This window comes from Watersipora subatra, chromosome 5, assembly GCF_963576615.1.
Source record: "Watersipora subatra chromosome 5, tzWatSuba1.1, whole genome shotgun sequence".
NCBI lineage: Eukaryota > Metazoa > Bryozoa > Gymnolaemata > Cheilostomatida > Watersiporidae > Watersipora > Watersipora subatra.
This window is the reverse complement of record NC_088712.1, coordinates 4,455,013-4,467,304: the sequence shown is the minus strand read 5'-3', so window position 1 is coordinate 4,467,304 and position 12,292 is coordinate 4,455,013. Positions and strand designations below refer to the sequence as shown.

At 32.9% G+C, this 12,292-nt stretch overlaps 1 protein-coding gene across 1 annotated transcript in view; it reads left to right on the top strand.

Moving 5' to 3' along the window:
• The first annotated feature begins 9,617 nt into the window (after positions 1–9,617).
• The window catches only part of LOC137397059 (growth hormone secretagogue receptor type 1-like), a 58,559-nt gene continuing 55,884 nt past the window's right edge, over positions 9,618–12,292 (top strand). The window contains exons 1-2 of the mRNA XM_068083343.1: positions 9,618–10,298; positions 11,595–11,804. Coding sequence (XP_067939444.1) covers positions 9,618–10,298; positions 11,595–11,804 — 891 coding nt within the window. The remainder of the gene's footprint in view (positions 10,299–11,594; positions 11,805–12,292) is intronic.

The window sequence follows — 12,292 nt, the reverse complement described above, 5'->3', positions numbered from 1 at the left end:
TTTTTTACTGTAAATGACTGTTTAAAGCCTCAATTATATCACTGGATATAAAGTGTCAAGTACGTATATTATACCAGTGAGCATAATACTTATATCGTATACCCTGATGGTCATCCAACTGTGTGTGAGAAAGATAAAAGAGGTGGGCAACAGCACACTTTCAAGGATCAGACAAGACAAAATTGACAAGGTAAGTGTTGTTCAGTTATACTTGCCACCTGTGCTACATTATAATAACATATCGAGTTTTGGTTAACTATGCTAAGTGAACTACTTCTTTTTTATATTTTAGTGATAAACAATTACTAAATCTTATTTTTCAAAGGCTCTGCTTACTGCTAAAAGCCTGCTTTTTGGGAAACTCTATGATTAAATGGAAATGTATGGAGACATTGTTAAAATGATTGTTTTTTATGAGTTTGATAGTTTCTAAGATAACAATCAGCAAAAATAATAAAGTTTAAAACTAACATAAAATAAAAAGCATAAAATACATATATTAAAATGTAAGCTCAAGCCTTGCAGTTGTTTCTTATGTGACATACTCAATATTTTTGTTGTAGGGGATGTAGGGGAGGCGGGGGCACTTTGGGACACGAGGTGCATTGGAACGGGGCAAAAATTCAAACTTCAACACATCGTGTAGTTGTAATTCTACTCACCAGAATGGAGAAATGGCATCACTGCTCAGCCAGATTAATTTTGCCCACTTTGCATGAAGGAGAAAATTTTGGTGAGTACTTATTCATTTTTTTCTAGTATTAGTAAACTTTGAGGCTGAATTGATTTTGCTAATTAAGCATGAAACAAATACAGCAGAGTAAAAAATGCTGGTTTATGAAAACATACCGTTCTGAACTTCAGCTCGAAACATTAATATCGAATTAGGCTTGTAAAATTTTTCCATAGGAATAGTCTAAATCTTTTGACTGCTGTCAGGGCACTATGGGACAGGGTGCATTAGAACATGTCCCAATGCATCCCATGTGTCCCAATGCACCCCATGAACTATCTTGCCTTTTTGCATAGCTAATTTACATTGCAAGGAAAGTTAAATACTGTACTGCACACTTTTTAAAGGCCATGTCCGCCTTAGCTATAAGTAACAGGGATCAGTAATTGTTATTTGCTTTACAAATATATTATAAAGTTTTATTACAGAGAATGATGGGTCTCAATCGAAAACCAACCACATGCATTAGTCATAGAGATGAGCATATTACAGCTGCTGAACCACTGGTGTTAGATGAACAATCTATATTGCGAGTAGCAGCCACCCACTTTAACTTCAAGAAGTCAACAATTTCGCCTCATATTGCCAAAGCAAAGAATGCAATTGAACAGGCCCGATATCCAGAATATATCTGCAAATAGAGCTGCAGGTTTTAAAGCAACTGGAATTTCACCATATAGCCTGGATGTTTTTGCACAATCAGACATTTTGGCAGCAAGTGTAACTGACAGAAAATTTCCAGTGACTGAATCCAACAGCACGGCGGAAACGATGCTTTTACGGACAGCTAGTAAGCCAAACATACTTTCTACTTCAGCAGCTAGTCGAGTAGCTAATCGAGATACATCAATTACACCAGAGCAGCTTTGCTTGTTTCCGAAGATACCGGCTCGCAAAGGAAACCACAAAAATCGTGTTAAATTGATCATTCTGCTTTCTAGTCTAGCTAAAGGATCTGAAGAAGTAAACATCAACAAAAGTCAAAGTTCTAGGCAAACATCAACATATACCTCATAATTGAGGTATTCAACTTTTGAGACAAGGGATGATGCTATACTTTATAAATGTTGATGAAAGATGCAATGTTGATGATACACGAGTTATCATGATCTTCCCCGCCTACTAAGTACGGTGGTATTCAGAGACCGGCAAAACAGTTTTCCTTTGGTGTTGATTTAAGTCAATACATTTAGATGCGAACCACATAACTCTAAATGCATGGGCATATTTGTGCCTATGCAAAGTATGTTTTAAATAAAATAAAATATTTGAAATGTACTTGTTTTAATTGTTTCATACGAATAAAGTTTTTTAATATTTTAGCAATTTACGATTTAAAAAAGACATCTAAAAATAGAAATGTGTTTGTTGTTTAGAGCTACTACAGTTGTTTAATATATAGTCCCAATGCACCCTGCTGCTGTCCCAATGCACCCCGGTATTGGGGTGCATTGGGACAGTAGAAAAGTATCAGAAAAATGATAATAAATTGTAAAATATTCATCCAAAAGTATTATTATTATAACAAAATATGCTTAACATAATACTTCATAATTTACTTGAGTTACATCAAAATTGCTAAAAAATGGCCCATTTGAATGAATAATGTCTGAATTTTGTCCCAATGCGCTCCCCGCCTCCTCTATACATGGAGGCTCTCTTCTGCTCTGCAGAAGTTTTTTGTCGTATTGGAAAGCGGTTCCACTCTCACTCTTTACTTCTGATGTTTATGCAATATTTTGATGCGATATGTTGAATCTGAATAAGTATAAAAATAAATGCATATATCATGGTGAGATACAGTGATTTGTGGTTTTATGGTCCAGTTAGCATATGAAATACTTTGGGTAGTCTGTGTTTTGTGTCTAAGATGAATAGGTCATTGAATTTCGTTTCTGCATTTATTGTTTTCATCTTAAATCGTAGAAGTTGTTGGATTCCTTGTCAAAATGAGTCCTGTTTTCTTCCAGAACCGATATCTGACTCAGTACATATTACCTAAATCTGAGTGCTTTTACTAATATGTAACTAAAACACGCATTAATCAAGAAACTCCTGCTTATAATGGAAAGGATATAACTTATTTTCATTCTGTAGGTTTTTCATAAACACTTTTCACTAAAATTTACTTTACCTGCAGCATCTTTGCCAGCACAAACCACCTGTCTGTGGTAGCACATCCTTGGATTAACAGAATGAAAATTCACTTCAGTAACAAAAGTTATTAACAATTCTTTGAACTTAGTTTAAAGCGAAATGTTTAACACTGGTTGCAAAAATTTGGATTAGGAGTTGCCTACTCTAGGCAAAGTTAAAAAAGATAATACACCATTTTTAAAAATAATATATTATCAGTACGCCGACAGCTCTGTGCACTGTGAGAAACTCATTTTAGTCCCAATCAAATTTTACCAATTCTAATTCAGATTCATCATGGAAATGAGATCAGCTCAAACGTCAAAAGAAATTGTAACATTATAGAACAGTTTTCATATTTATTGACAGAAGCTACAAAAGATTATATAAGATTATACTCAAATGAATTTGTTTTCTATGTCATCTAGTGTCAGAGCTGAGCAGAGTCCTACGTAATAGTCCTACATTTTTTGCTCCATCACAAAGTCATTGAACTGATGGTTACTCATGTACTTCTTTGTACCCCAGTTGATTATACTGTTTCCTTTACATTTTTAATATTCCCCATTTTCACTGATTAAAAAGTTTTTTTCATTATTATTATAACTTATTATATAACTTATTATATACTTTAAAGATATTGCTTATTCATTTTTCTTTGTTACAATTTTTATTTTTGGGTAAATAAGTAAGATTTGTTTGTTGCTAAATTGAAAAGAACTTTTTTTATTGTTGTTAGAAAATTTAGGCAATTTAGAATATGATTTCCATGTTTTAGCTAACAAGCTCCCAAATATATTTTGTTCGGAACTCGATTTTGTTTAAAGGAGCCCAGCAAATTTTCGCTTCTATCACAACTTATCAAAAAAAAAACATTTGATTAATAAAACATGCTGCTATATTAAATTACACTTTTTTAAATGGTCAATACAAATCCAAAACGGGTACTATAGGCATCCATCTCAAAAGCTTATTTTTGACAGTCAGCAATCGTTATGCAATGAACCTTTCTGAATTTTCTGTTTACATAAAAAATTTATTACAAGAACGAACAAGTAATATTAAACTACAAGTTTCTTAAAGTAGATAAAACTTATGAAACACAGTAAATGACATCAAAAATGACTACCTGTAGCCAGTCCATAGGTCTAAAAACTTACTTTACTCCCGGATAAGACTCTTTAGAGCTATAACAGTGTTGATTGCAAAGGCTCATCATGCAGTCACTTTACAGTATCACTGGCTGATTTAAAACTGGGAGGACTATGGCAGTTTTGATTTACATTTACAAAGCTTTGTGAAAGTTGAAACCATATGCTGTATATGACAAAAATTATTTTATTAGCGATAATTTCATTTAAAATATAAATGTTTTTCAAAAGATGCCAAACAACAATAACAAAACAAAAGAAAAGAGACAAAAAGTGCAAAAAGAGACAAAGTGGTTAGACATCGAAATCAAATTAATAATTTGACAAATAGTATCTAAGATGCCTTTTCTGCTATGAGCACAAATATTAGGTAGAAGATTGTTGACAAGGTGAATACTACATTTTCAAAGTGGTTTGTAGTGGCTGTATGCAATTCGTTCATATCAAATAATTTGAAGTGAGTTGAGAATGTGTAACTGTCATGTAAAAACAAAAAAGCAATCATGAAAAATCTAGACTTTGACAGGAGATTCATTTTTTTGTTTGTGTTAGTCAATAGTCAGAGTGTTCCCATCCTTGACCGAGCCTTCGCCTGTGGTGTAAAGGTTTGTCCTGGTGTTTTTGATGACCAGGAGGTTGGTCACTATAAATCGGGTCATGCCACACGGCAGTAGCGCTACCTACCTGTATATTAATAAATCTGTCTTTGTCAACGTGTGCATGCATGCATGTATACATGGCAGTTAGTCAGTGTTAATGCTATGTGTTTCTAAAACCTATAACCAATTCTACTCAAAATTTACAGCTTTAGGTTCTCTGCCTTTTGCTAGTTTTTAAAAACTATTTGGTTTCAAAACATTCTTTGGTTTTTTGAGCTGTTTTAACACCAACTTGCTGGCTACTTGATTGAAATTGGAAAAATTGATGCATCGTTGAGTTCACAGCTAGTTATTGGTATAGTATGTTTGATCCATGTTTTACTTAGTAATCCACGCTTCTCCAAAATATATTGACAGGGTAGCTCCAACTTTGGCCTTCAGCTTGGCTGGGAAGTAGAATTTTTAGCGAATGAAGTTTTATACCTGTAGAAGGCAGTTTTATACTGTCAAGACAGCAACTGTCAAAGTTTTACTGCTACCTTTGTTGTTGGAATGGTCTTTCATGCTAAAATAACAGCCAGTCTGTAAACAGTGAAAAAACAAGCTGCTCAGATTTAATACATGCTAGTTAGCTGCTTAGTTTAAAATAAAATCATGCCTAACAATATTTCAGCGTACAAAGTTGCCAAACAAAATTACCCATGTCAAGATCCTACTTATTTTGGAGTTGCTGCCACTTGCTAACAAAAAGTAGGAAAAATTTAACAGCTGAATGTTCATAGAGTGTTTAAATGAAGGCCTAAATTAGAACAAATGATATACTACTGTAGCGTAAGTTCTATGAATTTGGCAAATTGTTTGAAAAACATGTTTACTCATAAATACAAATATATTGTTTCCAAATACTTTCCTTCTGTGCTAACAATTTTTATTCTTTGTGCAAAATCATGGCATATTTAATTATCATTTTACATATATCATGCATTTTGAAATTGCATTAAGTGCCCACTCTGTATGATAACTATGTAAAAAAGTTTTCATGACAAAAATGAACAGCTAAAACTTAACTAGGTCTGCAGTCTCAGACTATGTGTCACTTAGCTTAATGATTTAAAGATCTATATTATTTGATTACCTTTTAAATTAACAGATCTGCAGTTTTGTAACTGGTTTATTGTTTACAAGGCTCAAGCGTTAAAACTTTTTTCTCAAATGCTTGATAGATATTTGGTGTTTTCAATCATAAAAAAAAGTTATACACAAAAGATTTTTGGTTAACACCTTGAACCATGAGTCATGAGATAAACAAGGGAATTGTTTTTACATTGCATCCTTCGCCAAACTAAACCTGGTTTGTGGTTTGCATTTGCAATTTTTTGTGCATTTGTTGATAATTTATGTTAATTTTAAATTATGAAACTTTGAATGATTTGTTCCAGTAAAATTTCCAAGTTTCAGGTTGATTGAATTATTATCTTTTGAGACATTAGCAAATAACAAAAGCACTTCTAGCTGACTGTGAAGTAAAAATGGTTGTCAAGAAAAAAATAGTTTGTTTTGTCTGTACTTTCTTTTTTGTAGAAATACAAAATTTTAGGGTCGTTGTGCAATACAGTGCACCTTTAGGATACAAGGTTGATTCTTTCCAGAAGTGGCATCGCATGGTAAAAACTCGTATGTAGGGGTATAATAATCATTGTAATAATACAATGCCAACATCCCTTAATAAAAACTGTCAATTTTTTAATAAAAATGTTGTATATATTGGAAATTAGAAAAAAAATAGTGTGTTATCTTTAGTAGCTATAGTTAATGACATTAACTGTATTGTAGTTAGTGTATTTAGAGGTTAAGATCTGCAATGAAATGCAACATTATATATAATGTGGGTACCAAACGCATTACGTAAGGTAAGGAGTTCTCACTTTTAAGACGTATGTATAATATAAACTTTGAATTCACTTCAAACAAATTTAGCTTACTAAACACACACTTAAAGCTAAGCTTTAGTAAGTACTTTTAACTATGTTACTAAATTTCAACATCTTATCAATAATATTTTATCACTTATTATTTTCTGTCTTTTGTTTCAGTATAACATTTAGCGTGTCTGGTTAAAACATTTTTCGACTTCGACAAGAAGGGCTTAACGATGCAGTTCTCCAAAACGGCCTCTCACACAACTGACCATTTAATGTTGTATACTGTACATACAGTACATACTTTTACAGTAATGTAACTTCAGCTGGTACATGTAGAGTGTAGAGCAAAAAGGGGTGAAAACGTATCAATGCTAATTATGTCACTGAAAACGAGAAAAAAATTTAATTCATAATGAAATGGCTATTTTTAACTTGCTAAAAGAAGTTGTCTAATCCTGTCAAAGGAATTGCAGCTCCAATATTTATACTGGTTTCAATTGTAAAAGTCAACCACTTTTAAGCCCAGAGAAACAGAAAGAGCTAGGAAGATCCAGCTTTCCTGCTGGTACAGAGTGTGATCAAATAAACCAGCTAACTTGGTGCAATGTAGAACATAGCCAACTTAATCACTCATTGAGGATGATGCTTGCTGGGGCAGTGTAAGTTCTGGTGCAATGCAAATAACTGCTAGCATACGCTTACAAAACAATTCAAAGAAGGTTGTAGTTTGTCTCGTATAAAATGTGCACAAGAATCAATGTAAGCATACATGTACATACATTGGTTTGTGTATATATATATACCAAATAGAGCAAGGCTATATCAAGTGCTAGAAGGTTATGTGGATGTGCCAACCATCTTGAGTAGTTAGTTATATATGAGTTACATACATACAATGAATTGAATTCATATAGTACATGTAGAAAACAGGCCCACTTGCAAAAACATGAGTAAACAAGAAATGAAACAAAATATAAAATAAAATGAATAAAACATAAAAAACATGACTCACAAAGAAGATAAATAGGGGTATATATTATACATGCATTTTACGGTATCGTTTTATGTACCAGTACACATCAGCAAATAAAACATTTGAAATTAAAAGTTCTTCTCAAAAACATAACAGTAATAAACTTCTTCAAGTGCGTTTTTATCTTTAGCTTTTTCTGTTAGATTTGCTGTTATCATCTGTGTTTTTGACACTTTTTATAAAAAAAAACTATCCAAAAATGTCTGTTTCTGACGACTCCTCAGAAATTCTCTGAAATAGCTGATCCGCCTTTTATTAACATTGTGCATAACACCGCCTGTGAAAACCTTTGTAACTTTTGGATAGTTATTTTCAATGAGCCTAATACAGTAAGGTTTTCATACCAACTTAGAGCGTCCTTGTTTTTAATAATAGTTGCAAATGTTGACTGATTGGGACAATATTCCTTGGCAAAAGTGGTAATACGGGCGAGTGGCTTTTCCTATTTATTTATGTTCTCCAACTTTGTTGTTATAGAAATAATTCTTTTCCTTTGTCCTGTAACATTTATATCTATCTCAGATATGAGAGTGGTCAAATTATATGGGCACCTTTAATCCTTTGGTTAAGGAAACTACCAAAATGTCGTGTATCGGTTTCGTGGAAAACGACTTTTCAATCACCTTTGACAGACGTTTATAAAGCTCTTGCCTGGTAACAATAAACAGAGGATATAAAAAATAGTAAATCTTGAGTATTATCCACAAAATGTTAGTCGATGAATTACAATGTGAAACAATTATCTGAGAAGCGTTACTTTGTGCTAAAAGCTAAATAAATCACGAATCTTTTGCTCTAATGGAATTTTGAAAAACCAGTTCACATACGGCTAGGCATTCAAAACAAGAGAAAATAAAAATATGTTTGATCCCGCGATGGTTGGTGATCTTTTGTCTATTTAAGATCATAATAGTTCAGATGATGGTAGTGATGTAAACTCTAAAGACTTTGATTATACAAAGAGAAGTGATCGTTATGGTAGCTCAGACGATGCTACTTGCGTTGGCTACGCTGTGGCGTTCGGCTCTCCCAAAAAATGCTTCTAAGCATTTCATACATTAACAATTGTACAAAGTCATAGATATTTTGTAGTAGTACATATGTAAATGCATAATTATGTACAACATATTTTGGTAATAAACATAAACTTCAGTTTGAGCTATGTATGTTCTATAGCGATTTTATTGAATTTTTGTGAATTAATTACATGATTTCCGGTGGTTTGTTCTGGACTTTTACCCAGCCAAAGAGTTAGCAACCAAAAAATAACAAATGGCTGCCTGCAAAAAAATAATCTTTTAATGATACACTGACTAAAAATGTCACGATTGAAGACGGAAATAAAAAAAACACTTAACCAAATTGTCTCAGAAGCAAAAGTTTTGTACCAAAAACTATTCGTTCTTTTTTATTTATATGAAAATTACTGACTCTACTAGACACATTGCACTTTAAAAATGTTGCTTCAGCAGTTACTTCTAAAAAATCCAATTTTCCAAAGTGTGAGTAATATACTATTTACTATATAACCAACTTATGTTTATTTCATTTAGTTTACCAGGTTCGACCTTCAAATATCAATTTAGTTCAATAATAATGGCTTTATCCTAGCTGTTAATACAGTAAAGGATCAAAATAATTGATTGTCTATGCAGGGTTAAGTTTTAAAGTGCTAAAGGAAGTTTATGGGTTCTGCCTATTAAGTATTTTTGTCTATGCTTGAAATAGGAACTGGTAAGAAGTACTTTTCATTCACATTAAAATATATTTGTGTACTCTCCGTCTAGTTAACACTGATGTACTGAAAGATATCGTGTATAAAATACATGTATATAGTTCTCCTATGCACTGATGATGTAAGCAAATGTTGTTGTTGCAAAAATTTTGTCGTCACACATCATTAACTGTTTGACAAATGATATTACCATAAGCCAACAGGTTTTGATCTGAGCATGCAAAGCTAGGGTTTGCATCATTTGCAAGGTTTATTTTGAGCAGGTTGAGAGTATCTGTAAAGAAATGAAATATTAGCTGCAGATTATGATGAACAACCTGACTGTCTTTTACGATCAGCAAAAGGCAGAGTATCTTCTGGATCGCTCATTAGGACCATACTTTGTTTGTGCTGCGTGTTTTGGAGTATTGGTAAACATTCTAACGATATCAACCCTCGCCGTTGGAACAAATATTGGGAAGAAAGTCAAGATTCAATTGATCAACTTGGCAGTGGCAGATTGCTTATTGGCTCTCTTGTATCCCGGGCTTATAATGACGGAGCTTTACCAATATACGTTTGATGGACAAAGATCAATCTGCAAACTATATCGAATTATAGCTGAGACAGCTCTTCATGCTAGCCCTATATCCAGTGCTGCCATCAGTGTTGAACGTTTCGTTATTGTTTTTTATCCATTTAAATCAAAGGTATTTACTCGTGTTACGCTATACAAAATCGTTTATGTAACTTGGGCTTTAGCATTCTTTCCTGAATTTTTTAGCTATTTAGCTACAAATTTATCAGAAAATAAGATGATCGAATTTTGCAAAGGTGAACGACTATTTGAAAACTCAATATATCACTGGATACAAACTGTCAAGTATCTCATACCAGCGAGCACAATAGTGGTATCGTATACCCTGATTGTCATCAAACTGTGCTTGAGAAAAAGAAAGAAAGTGGGCAACAGCACACTTTCAAAGATGAGACAAGACAAAATTGACAAGGTAAGTGATGTTCAGCTATATTAGCTACCTATGCTACATTATAACAGCATATTGAGTTTTGGTTAACTATACTAAGTGAACTAAATTTATTGGTAAAAAGTAGGAACAACAGAAGATTGAGATTAGAGTAAATCTTTTAAGAGTCATGTCAACAAGTAAATTTATTTTGGAAAAGTCATAAACTAAAATCACTTTTCCAAAATGAATTAATAGCATTTCTATTTACAACCAATGAGTCTAGCAACATTTGAACAAACTAAATTTAAAAAAATGTTTGTCCGAATGCTCTCTTTAGACAAGCACGAAATCAGCTGTGGACAAGTGGTTGAAACTATTGGTTTAGACAATTGGTTTAGACTATTTTCCTGCAAACAACAGATTGAGGGTCAGTCTCTTTTAAAACATCTGGTAGTAATGGAATGGCATCCCACTTTGAATCATTCTTTGTTTTCAGTAGCCGTTGTTCTTTGGCCACAGCTCCAATAACTTTATCAAGATGAAAAAGCTAACGTTTGTGCAGCAGTGATTTAGGAGCAGTCACAAGCTATGCTTGCAACAAGCAAGGCCAATAAATTACTCGATCTTTTAGTGATTGCTTTACAATCTGCTTTAACCTGCTCTATACATAAAAATTCACAGCCAAGATGAAGGCATTTTTGGCAAAGCTAATATAGCGTTACAGTAAAGATCATTGTTCATAACATACATTACTTTAGTTAACTCTTTGAGTACCGTAAGCCGTTGTATCGACTTTCGAGGTAATAGAATTACAGACCGTGAGCCAATGTGTCGGTTTCAATTTTCTTTTTTATCAAGAAGCCTACACATTAGCTGAACCAATCGAAATTTGTCTCCAGCAAAACAACCTGTTTGCTAATTACGTGCAACCAATGAAAAATATTTTTGCTAAGCAGTTCAATTTCTAATTTTTTTTTTCAAGATGGAAAAACTAAATTGCTATTGACATGGCAATAATGAACTCACCACATTCTCTCAATGAAAGAAATCATCAGAAATTGGCAAGAGGGGATTCAATTAACACTTTTATACTTATCTTGTAGAAACTTTTGTGTCTAATAAGATACATATTACAGTGAAACAATATCTGCATCAATTTCCAAAACAATGCAGAAATACTAGCAGCATATCGACTTATAAAAAATCATTTAATTTAATTTATTTATGTTAAAGTTAATATAACGTTAATAAATTTTGTCGTTTGTGTCCAATGGGTGTTAAAATCTAAGCCTTATCATCATCGCAAAGAGTTTATACATCTCCAATTTATAGTTGCAGGTGATGCTGCTGGTCAATGCATTTCTCTCATTGTCTACTTGGCTGCCATACAATGTATACAACTCCTTCACAGTCAGCAATGCAGAAAAGTTTTACAGCCCTGAAAGATATCAACAAACCCTCAATGTAGAGATGTCTCTGGCTGCCCTGCTGGCAAGCAATTCTTACTCCACTCCAATAATTTACTTCATTTTCAACTCTAACTTTAGGGTGAGTGAAATACTTAAGTTAACTTGACACAGTAATCTCTTGCTATATTGGCTTACATGATGGGATTAAAGATAACCTTGATAAAAAACAACTCATTGATGAGAAAATAGAAATCAGCAATAAAGAAAATAAACATCATTAAGTATACACCTCGATTATATTTCTGCCAGTACGATTCTTTGTCAAACTACATTGTTATATCAACGGTGAACTTCGCTATTTTTTGCGCCGTTTTGTGAATTTGAAAAATACAATATTCTTGTCATTTCCTTTTGCCTTTTAAATACGCATACCTTTCAACATTGTCTATAAAATATGGGAAAAATAAGAACACTGCTCACAAATAATGAAAACATGACCTATTTAATATATATTAGTATATTATTTCTAATTTTCCTTATCAGAGGAGCATCGGTTCAACTAAACTGCATGATTACGGTCCCATTTTTGTGAACCCTGAGCTATATTTGTAGCTATCATTAATAGCA